We start from the raw sequence: 11,537 nt of genomic DNA, 5'->3' as shown, positions 1-11,537 counted from the left end.
CTGCAACCTCCGCCTCCCAGGTTCAAGCACTTCTCCTGCTTCAGCCGCCCGAGTAGCTGGGACTACAGGTGCGCACCACCACACCCAGCTAATTTTTTTTTTGTATTTTTAGTAGAGACAGGGTTTCACCATGTTGGCCAGGATGGTCTTGATCTCTTGACCTTGTGATCCGCCCACCTCGGCCTCCCCAAATGCTGGGATTACAGGCGTGAGCCACTGCACCCAGTCTATTCTATTCAATTCTTTTACATGCAGTCTACTCTGGTTAGTGCAGTGATTAAGAACATGGACACTAGAGAGCTGTGCTGCCTGTTTTCTAAATTCTGGCTCTGCTACTTGTGAGCAATGAGTCTCTCAGTTAAACTAATTGTGCTTCAGTTTCATCATTTCTCAAGTGCATATAAGATAGCTATTGTACAGATTTAATGTGAAGATGAAATGAGTCAAAAACCAGAAAGTTCTCAGAATAATACATAACACATGGTACACAATAAATGTTATTCCTTTACTTTAGACCTCACAGGGGTCTAAAATGTTTTTAAATAGATTCTTAAATTTTTGTTTCATATTGGAAACAAGTAAACACTTAACATCTACAATGTAAAAATCTTGCTCCTTTTGCCTTTGCAAACTCTCTCCCCAGAGGCCAACAGTTTGGTGCATGTGCTTCTCAACCTTCCCCAAGTTTATTCTGATTAGTTTATTATACAAAAACATACAGTTTTAAAAACTGAACAACAATATATGTTTTAGGCATATAACTGGCTTTCTTTATTTTAATTTAATTAATTAAATAATATAGCCAGGCGCGGTGGTTCACGCCTGTAATCCCAGCACTTTGGGAGGCCGAGGCGGGTGGATCACGAAGTCAAGAGATCGAGACCATCCTGGTCAACACGGTGAAACCCCGTCTCTACTAAAAATACAAAAAATCAGCTGGGCCTGGTGGCGCGTGCCTGTAATCCCAGCTACTCAGGAAGCTGAGGCAGGAGAATTGCCTGAACCCAGGAGGCGGAGGTTGCGGTGAGCCGAGATTGCGCCATTGCACTCTAGCCTGGGTAACAAGAGCAAAACTCCGACTCAAAAAATAAAAAAAATAAACAAATAACATAACACACACATATCCAGAATCAAATCAGTAAATAAAAGATGTTTTTTTGAGACCAAGTGTCACTCTGTTGTCCAGGCTGGAGTGCAATGGTGCCATCTTGACTCACTGCAACCTCCGCCTTCTGGTTTCAAGTGATTTTTCTGCCTCAGCCTCCGAAATAGCTGGGATTACAGGCAAGCACTACCATGCCTGGCTAATTTTTGTATTTCTAGTAAAGATGAGGTTTCACCATGTTGGCCAGGCTTGTCTCAAACTCATGACCCCAAGTGTTCCACTTGTCTCGGACTCCTAAAGTTCTGGAATTATAGGCATGAGCCACTGTACCCGGCCAGATTTTTAATTTTCATTTTTAGAGACAGGGTCTCACTCTGTCACAAAGATTGGAGTACAGTGGTACAATCATACCTCACTGTAGCCAAGAGCTCCTGGGCTCAAGCAATCCTCCTGCCTCAGCCTCCTGAGTAATAGGGACAACAGGTAAGTGCCACCATGTCCAGGCGATTTTTTTTCTTTTTTCTTTTTTTTATAAAAAAAAAAATAGAGATGGGGTCTTGCTATGTTGCCCAGGCTGGAGTGCAGTGGCTATTCACAGGCACAATCCCACTACTGATCAGCACGGGAGTTTTGACCTGCTCTGTTTTCGACCTGGGCCGGTTCACCCCTCCTTAGGCAACCTGGTGGTCCCCTGCTCCCAGGAGGTCACCATATTGATGCCGAACTTAGTGCGGACACCCAATCGGCACAGCGCACTGCAGCCCAGAACTCCTGGACTAAAGAGATCCTCCTGCCTCAGACTCCTGAATAGCTGGGACTACAGGCACATCCACTGCGCCTGGCTCCAGCCAATTTAAAAAAAAAATTTTGGGCTGGGTGTGGTGGCTCATGCCTGTAATTCCAGCACTTTGGGAGGCCGAGGCAGGCAAATCACTTGAGGTCAGGAGTTCGAGACCAGTCTGGTCAACATGGTGAAACCCCATCTCTACTAAAAATACAAATATTAGGTCTAGCAAGGTGGATCAAGACTTTTTTTTTTTTTTGAGACGGAGTTTCGCTCTTGTTACCCAGGCTGGAGTGCAATGGCGTGATCTCGGCTCGCTGCAACCTCCGCCTCCTGGGTTCAGGCAATTCTCCTGCCTCAGCCTCCTGAGTAGCTGGGATTACAGGCACGCGCCACCATGCCCAGCTAATTTTTTGTAGTTTTAGTAGAGATGGGGTTTCACCGTGTTGACCAGGGTGGTCTCGATCTCTTGACCTCGTGATCCACCCGCCTCGGCCTCCCAAAGTGCTGGGATTACAGGCGTGAGCCACCGTGCCCGGCGGATCAAGCCTTTTAATCCCAGCACTTTGGGAGGCTGAGGTGGGTGGATCACCTGAGGTCGGGAGTTCGAGACCAGCCTGACCAACATAGGAGAAACCCCGTCTCTAATAAAAATACAAAATTAGCCAGGTGTGGTGGTGCATGCCTATAATCCCCGTTACTCAGGAGGCTGAGGCAGGAGAACTGCTTGATCTGAACCCGGGAGGCAGACGTTGCGGTGAGCCAAGATGACACCATTGCACTCCAGCCTGGGCAACAAGAGCAAAACTCCAACTCAAAAAGAAAAAAAATTAGCTGGGCATGGTGGCACATGTCTGTAGTCCCAGCTACTTGGGAGTCTGAGGCAGGAAAATGGCTTGAACCTAAGAGGCAGAGGTTGCAGTGAGCCAAGATCCTGCCACTGCACTTGACCCTGGGCAAAAGAGCAAACTCTCTCAAAAAAATAAAAAATAAAGATAAAAATAAAATCAATATTTTTCATTTTTCAGTTGTGGATTAGTTAATAAATATTTATTGAATGCCTACTATGAATCAGAAGCTGGGAGACAACTTCCCTACCCTGAAGAAACACATGCTTTTGTGAACACACACATGTTCATGTGAGAAAGAGATACGCAAAGAACAATATATGTATTTAGTTAGTTAGCTGTCTGTTTGAGACAGGGTCTTGCTCTGTAGCCCAGGCTGGAGTGCAGTGGCATGATCATGGCTCACTGTAGCCTCAACCTCCTGGGCTCAGGCAATATTCATGTCTCAGTCTCCCAGGTAGTTGGGACTACAGGTGCACACCACTGTACCCAGCTAATTTTTTTGTACATATATATTTTTTGTAGAGATAGGGATTCGTCATGTTGCCCTGGCTGGTCTCAAGCTCCTAGGATCAAGTGATCTGCCTGTCTTGGCCTCCCAAAGTGTTAGGATTAGTTACCGCACCCAGCTGCAAAGAACAATATTTCAAGAAGGAAGAAGAATGTATTAGTTAGTTGGTTAAGGCTGGGCATGGCAGCTCACATCTGTAATCCTAGCACTTCAGGAGGCTGAGGTGTGCAGACCACATGAGGCCAAGAGTTCAAGACCAGCCTGGCCAACATGGCGAAAGCCCATCTCTACTAAAAATACAAAACTTAGCTGAGTGTGGTGGTGCACACCTGTAATCCTAGCTACTTGGGAGGCTGAGGCACAAGAATTACTTAAACCCAGGAGGCGGAGGTTGCAGTGAGCCAAGATGGTGCCACTGCACTCCAGCCTTGGCAATATAGCAAGACTCTGTCTAAAAAAAAAAAAAAAAAACAAAGTTGGTGGTTAAGAAAGAGATTCTGAGGAAATGACATCTGAGTAAAAGCATACAGGGAGCAAACAATCTATGTCAATATCTGGGGAAGAATGATTCAGACAGAGGCAAGTATAAATGCAAAGTCCCTGAGACTAGAATGGGATTGGAGTATTTTCAGGAAAGATTATTTAGATACAGGATTTAAAATTTCTCATCATTCAAACTTACCTCCCTGACAAGGTCCTGCTCTAAGTTATGACGCCCAAGCAACATTCTTCTCTTGAAGCGACGGCATTCCAGCTCTAGGTATTGTCTCTGACGTCGAAGAAGGTTAGCTTCTTCCTCTGCTTGGAAATGCTGTATATTCTCCTTCTGCTTTGAAAGCCACTCTTGTTTTTCTTTTTTGGGGGTACTCTGGTTTTCATTTAGCTCCTGGCAATATAAAAAACAACTCAGTGAAAAATACACAAAAATAGGGCTGAGCACGGTGGCTTATTGATCTCACCTGAGGTCACGAGTTTGAGACCAGCCTAGCAAACATGGCGAAACCCCATCTCTACTAAAATACAAAATTAGCTGGGTGTAGTGGTGTGTACCTGTAGTCCCAGCTACTCAGGAGGCTGAGGCAGGAGAATCGCTTAAGCTCAGGAGGCAGAGGTTGCAGTGAGCCGAGATTGCACTACTGCACTCCAGTGACACTATGTCGCAAAAAACAGAGAGGACAGGTGCGGTGGCTCACGCCTGTAATCCCAGCACGTTGGGAGGCTGAGGTGGGTGGGTTACCTGAGGTCAGGAGTTTGAGACCAGCATGGCCAACATGGTGAAACCCTGTCTCCATTAAAATACAAAAAAAATTAGCTAGGCGTGGTGGCAGGCGCCTATAGTCCCAGCTACTTGGGAGGCTGAGGCAGGAGAATCGCTTGAACCCAGGAGACAGACGTTGCAGTGAGCCAAGATCACGCCACTGCACTCCAGCATGGGCGACAGAGTGAAACTCCATCTAAAAAAAAAAAAAAAAACAGCCATAAAAATTACCTATGTGGATGTTATCATTTTGTATTGGTAAATTTTAAATAAAAGTTCTTAAGTGTATTTCTTCTCTAATGCTCACGCAGGGCAATGACCTCTAGAAGGCAGGTAGTATTTACATCTTTTTCGAGTTACCCACTAAATCGGAAAATAAAGAGATATATACACCAGAAAACATGTGTAACTTTTATCTCTGCACAGCTACATTTCTGATGGTTCCTAACTTCGACACGATGACTGGTTAATAAAGTAAAACATATCCTTCTTTAAAACCTTCCCAAAAAGAGACAGAAGATAGTGCTTTCAGGTAAAAATCATGCATGAACTAGGGCAAAAATAAAGTTAAGTATCTCACTTCTTGGTTTTTGACAACCTTCATTTTTGGTAAAATTATGGAAGGACTCAAACTGGAAATTAAATGGAAAATAAAATCACGGGAGAATAGAAACCTACTTTATGAATGGTATTTAATTTTCAGGATTAATAACGACTGAACAAATCAAAACTCATGATTTTACATTGTTTAAATACCAACTCACAAACTATCTCAATAAAAATGCATTTATATTAAGCAATGTGAAAAAACTGGTGATATACTCAACAAAGCAAACTCTAGAATTTTTAAGACAGAATTTTGCTCTGTGACCTAGGCTGGAATGCATTGGCATGAATTCGGCTCACTGCAGCATGGACCTCCCAGGTTTGAGTGATCTTCCCACCTCAGACTACTGAGTAGCTCAGACCGTAGGTGTGTGCCACCGTGCCTGGCTAATTTTTTGTTTTTTTGTAGAGATAGTGTCTCACCATGTTGCCCAGGCTGGTCTTGAACTCCCAGTCTCAAGCAATCCTCCCACCTCAGCCTCCCAAAGTGCTGGGATTAAAAGCATGAGCCACCCACCACTCTGGCCTTGATACTTTTTAGATAAAAAATATACTAGTATTAGCATTCTATGGCCAGGCATGGTGGTTCACATCTGTCTGTAATCCTAGCACTCTGGGAGGCCAAGGCTGGAGGACTGCTTGAGCCAGTTTGAGACCAGTTTGGGGAATATGGCAACACTGTTTCTACAAAAAAATAAATTACAAAATTAGCTGGGCATGGTGATGTGCGTCTGTGGTTCCCACTACTTGGAAGGCTGAGGTGGGATGACTGCTTCAGCCTGGGAGGTCAAGGCTGCAATGAACAGTGTGTGTGTGCCACAGTACTCCAGCCTAGGTGACAGAGCAAAACCCTGTTTCAAAAAGCAAAACAAAAAACCATCAACATTGCTCAGAACATAAATAGTGCATCTTTCTTAGGTATAGGATCATTTTTCAGAGACTACTAGATGACCTCATGGTCTTTCCCTTTAGTTAATAAAATATACAAACGCATACAAATAAAAGGCACATAAATTAGTACTTAAAAGTTTATGTGTATGCACACTATGGAAAGAGAAAGGAATAACATGGGCACATGTGTAGAGTATTATACCTGGTTATCTTTTTCTTTTTGAGACAGACTCTTGCTTTGAACTCAGGCTGCAGTGCAGTGGCACAATCTCAGTTCACTGCAACATCCACCTCCCAGTTTATAGCAATTATCCTGCCTCACCCTCTCGTGTAGCTGGAATTACAGGTGTGTGCCACCATGCCAATTTTTATTTTTTAGTAGAGACGGGATTTTTGCCATGTTGGGCAGGCTGGTTTTGAACTCCTGACCTCAAGTGATCCACCCTCCTTGGCCTCCCAAAGTGCTGGGGTTACAGGTGTGAGCCACTGCACCTGGCCATACCTGGGTATCTTTTTCAAAATTTTCTGTCAGGGAACTTTCACCACCAAGACTCTGATATGTCCCTTCCTTTCTACTGAGAATCATTGGCTTTGGAATTATAGTCATGGGAATTTATTAGAAGTTATACCCTTTAGTGTTGGAAAAATCTTGTCAATGAAGCTCACTTGGCAGAGTGAGTTTTGTATAGAGCAAGTCTTCGTGCCACCAATATATACACAAGACGTACATATCTGATTATAAGGTAAATTCCTATACACACAAAAAGCATTAGTATCTAGTAGATTATACTTATTTTATCAAAATCAACTGATGTATCACAATGTGCTAATTATATGGAGGGACCAAAAATTTCAATCAGCCTGTAAGACGCAGGGATAGATTAAAAGACGTATCATTTTTTTGTCCTGATGACCATCTTGAATAATGATCCTCTTTAAGAAGCTGTTGGCTGGGCACAGTGGTTCATACCTGTAATCCCAGCACTATGGGAGGCCAAGGTGGGTGGATCATGAGGTCAATATGGTGAAACTCTACCGCTATTAAAAATACAAAAATTAGCCAGGAGCAGTGGCAGGTGCCTGAAATCCCAGCTACTCAGGAGGCTGAGGCAGGAGAACTGCTTGAACCTCGGCGGCAGAGGTGGCAGTGAGCTGAGATTGCACCACTGCACCCGAGCCTGAGCGACAGAGTAAGAATCCATCTCAAAAAAAAAAAAAAGGGGTGGGTAGGGTAGCACAAAAGCCAGTCGTGGTGGCTCATGCCTGTAATCCCAGCACTTTGGGAGGCTGAGGTGGGTGGATTGCCTGAGGTCAGGAGTTTGAGACCAGCCTGGCTAACATGTTGAAACTCCATCTCTACTAAAAATATATACATATAAATTAGCCAGGCATGGTGGCACACACCTGTATTGATGTGGGGGATGAGTTGCAGTGAACCAAGATTAGCCAAGATCGCGCCACTGCACTCTAGTCTGTTCGACAGAGTGAGACTTGTCTCTACAACATAAAAAGGCAGCAAAAGAAAGGGCCAATATGAAACCCTGTAGTCACAAAGAAAGAATCAGCATATTCTACTTCAAAAAAAACTGATAAGCAAATATCCCACTTACTCTTATTCTACATATAAACTGACATAAGAACAATTATAATGTTCTGATCCAAAAGTAAGATATTACTGTTTACTTTTAAAGTAATAAATGTGATTAGGTGCGGTGGCTTATGCCTATAATCCCAGCACTTTAGGAAGCTAACATGGGCACACTGCTTGAGCCAGGAGTTTGAGACCAGCCTTGGCAACATGGCAAGATCCTGTCTCTACAAAAAATAAATTTAATAATTAGCCAGGAGTGGTGGTGTGTGCCTGTGGCCCAGCTACTCGGGAGGCTAAGGCAGGACTGCTTTGAGCATGGGAGGTCGAAGCTGCAGTGAGCTATGATTGTGCCACTGCAGTCCAGCCGTGGAACAGAACAAGACTGTCTCAAAAAATACATATAAAAAATAAAAACATAAAGTATATTTGCAGGAAATGATTCATTTTAGATCTTACTCAACTAAATAACTCAGTTAAGGGTAAGATTATAATCAATGTCATCATTTAAACTAATACCCATTTAGTGGCCACAAACAACAAAAGATAATTTTATCCTAATGGTTCTATGAGTTAATCACCATTGGATGTAATTAATAAGCAGATAATTTGCTTGAAAACTTTAACGACATAAGTACCTCTTTAAGCTGCTCTTTTCGAAGTTTATACTCTCTTTTCTGGGACTCTAGAAAACTATTCAGTTCCTTCTTCTGTTGGGCCTGAATATGTTGCTGAAATTTTTTCTCTTCATTGGACATCACTTTAGCCTATATGAAATTTAAAAAATGAATCAAATTAGGTAGATAGAGTTAAAGCAGCAGTTTAATATACATCACTAAGAATACCATTTTTCCGTAAGAACAAAAAATCACTAGAAACATCAAAATAAAAGATTGAACCAAATTATAAACATGTGCTACTTGGCATCCTTATTTGAACTTCATAGAATCAGTAAGATGAAATTCATCTTTGAAATGTTGATCTCTTACAGGGTCAAAAATGTTTTCAACTTCTTATTTCATTGAACAGAAGTATACCCTCCTCCCAACCCTCAATGCAACAAAACAAATGCTATATTTTATTTCTGATTCTATATGCAATATATGTTCATTGTAGAACATTTACAAAATACAGAAAAACAAGAAAAAACTTACATAATTTTAGTATCTAGAGATAACTGATGTAAACATTTTGGTGCGTTATCTTTTCTAATGTTTTCTTTTATTATTATTATTTTTGAGACAGAGTCTTGCTCTGTCACCCAGACTGTAGTGCAGTGGCATGATCTTGGCTCACTGCCACCTCCATCTCCCAGGTTCAAGTGATTCTCCTGCCTCAGACTCCCAAGTAGCTGAGACTACAGGGGTGTGTCACCACACCCAGCTAATTTTTTGTATTTTCAGTAGAGACAAGATTTCACCATGTTGGCCAGCCTGGTCTCAAACTCCTGACCTCAGGTGATCCACTACACCCAGCCTCTAATTTTTTCTATAAATGTACATGTCTCAAATATATATGTGTGTGTGTGTGTGTGTTTGTATGCATATGTAAATATGCATGTATATAATTAAGTAGGCATGGTTGGCTCATGCCTGTAATCCCAACACTTTGGGAGGCCGAGGCAGGAGGATCACCTGAACTCAGGAGTTCAAGGCCAGCTGGGTAACAAGGCCAGCTGGGTAACATGGCGAGTCCCTGTCTCAAAAGATATGTTACAGGGTTTCACCGTCACCCAGGCTGGAGTGCAGTGGTACAATCATGGCTCGCTGCAGCAGCCTCCTGGAGTCAAGTGGTCCTCCTACCTCAGCCTCCTGAGTAGCTGGAACTACAGGCATATGCCACTATGCTCAGCTATTTTTTTTTATTTTTTTGCGGAAACAGAGTCTTCCTATGTTGCCCAGGCTGGTCTTGAACTCCTGGGGTCAAGTAATCTTCTCACCTTGGCCTCCCAAAGTAGTGGGATTAGAGGTGTGAGCCACTGTGCCCATCTTGGTTATATAGTTTTAAAACAAATTTGTAATCACATTGCACATCTGCTTCAGAAATTGTTTTCCTAAATATGTTAGTATTGCCTCTTCCTAAGCTATTAAAAATAATATCAGCCAGGTGTGGTGGCTCGTGCTTTTAATCCCAGCACTTTGGGAGGCCGAAGCAGGCAGGTCACCTGATGTCAGGGGTTTGAGACCAGCCTGATCAACATGGTAAAACCCCATCTCTACTAAAATAAAAATAACACAAAAATCAGACAGGCATGGTGGCACACACTTATAGTCCCAGCTACTCAGGAGGCTGAGGAAGGAGAATCATTTGAACTTGGAAGGTGGAGGTTGCAGTGAGCCAAAACTGCGCCACTGCACTTCAGCCCGGGCCACAGAGGGAGACTCCATCTCAAAAAAAAAAAAATCCAATGTCCAGAGGATTTGAAATATCTGTACATTGTTTTATCTAATTATTTCAAAATTAAATATTTATTTCTACCATCAATTATTTTGCCAAAGTCCCTACTACTATGAGAATGATTCCTTTTTTGTGAAAAGGGAGAACAGGGTAGCTATGATAAATAATGCCTCACTGCAGACTACCAGGACATATTTTAATGACATGTTGTGAATTTACTGAGAAGTCTACATTTTACTCGACAAACATGGCTATCAAAAAAAGTGAAAACAATGGAACACCAAAAACATTAGAAGAAAAGGTTTCACATAATAAAAATCCTAAAAAAAAAGCTTTTATCATGTAAAATAATGACAACTATTAGTCAATAATCAAATGAAACTCAATCTTAATCTGAATCTTTCATAATTTATAATCTCCAACATTGTCTCTATATATTACAGTAATCTTCAATCATTCTCTTATTAAAATGCTGACAGAAATTCAAGGGTGGTTTCAAAAAAATACAAAAAACAGAATAATGACTTTTTGAGATCTAAATCACCTAATGATAGATTTAGCAAACTCCTCAGATAACCAGGAAATGAAAAGCTTAAAATAACTGAGTAACTTACCTACTGCGACACTATAAAACTATCAGGAATCAGGAAATGATTCCTTCCATATCTTATTAGTTCCCTGACCTAGTATTTGACAGTAAAACACATCAATTTTTCATACTCAAAATTTTGTTGACTATTACAAAAACTATAAAATGGACTACTACAATGAATAATTAGTTTTAGGACTGATTTGTTTTAAATGATGCACACACAAAATTAGTGAGAGAAAAAACACACAGGTGCCACCTTTTTTTGTGATATCAATTTACAGAAAGCTTTTTTTTTTTTTTACAGAAAGCTTTATATAAGTCACATAAATGCTTCTCCTTTTCCCCAAATTGCTTAGTTCCTGGGAACAGATACTCTAACATCAAATTGCCATGTTGGTTAATTCTGAGACATTCAAAACCTAAAATAAGCGAATTAATAATACTGAATAAGCCACCTCTTTCTCCATAGCTGCCTGGTGTTTCTTGATAAGTTTCTCCATTTCTGCAGCAAAATTGTTACGCTGAGTTTCAAGATCTTTGTCTAATCTGAGGCGATGTTCATCCATCTCAGCCTTTAGCTTATTTTCCAGAGTCATCAGTTGTTTTTGATGTTGTCGCCTCATTCGCTTATAGCCAGACATTTGTTCTCTAAGCTCAGAGTCCTGCTCATGTTCTTGCATTTGCCTTGTTACCTAGACATACAAATAATGGAAGGAAAAAAAGAAAATAAGACATTCTTCTTCAAAAAACATTTTAGACCATTCTATATTAACTACAATAGTGTAAAATATCTCAATATTAGCAGATTCCAAGGAAATTTCCAACAAGTCTTTTAAAGAAATAGGCAGACTGGTTCTAACATTTATTTTTATTTTTATTTATTTTTTAAAAATTTTATTTATTTATTTTTTGAGACGGAGTTTTGCTCTTGTTACCCAGGCTGGAGTGCAATGGCAC

At 41.4% G+C, this 11,537-nt stretch overlaps 1 protein-coding gene across 1 annotated transcript in view; it reads right to left on the bottom strand.

The window, feature by feature from the left end:
• TAOK1 (TAO kinase 1) overlaps positions 1-11,537 on the bottom strand; it is a 180,549-nt gene that overhangs the window by 22,107 nt on the left and 146,905 nt on the right. Inside the window, exons 14-16 of the mRNA XM_037743274.1 lie at positions 11,036-11,272; positions 8,230-8,358; positions 3,931-4,134 (exon numbers count right to left, since the gene is read on the bottom strand). Coding sequence (XP_037599202.1) covers positions 3,931-4,134; positions 8,230-8,358; positions 11,036-11,272 — 570 coding nt within the window. The remainder of the gene's footprint in view (positions 1-3,930; positions 4,135-8,229; positions 8,359-11,035; positions 11,273-11,537) is intronic.

This window comes from Cebus imitator, unplaced genomic scaffold, assembly GCF_001604975.1.
Source record: "Cebus imitator isolate Cc_AM_T3 unplaced genomic scaffold, Cebus_imitator-1.0 Scaffold140, whole genome shotgun sequence".
Classification (NCBI taxonomy): domain Eukaryota; kingdom Metazoa; phylum Chordata; class Mammalia; order Primates; family Cebidae; genus Cebus; species Cebus imitator.
The sequence above is the reverse complement of the archived record's forward strand: the minus strand, read 5'-3'. Positions and strand labels throughout refer to the sequence as shown.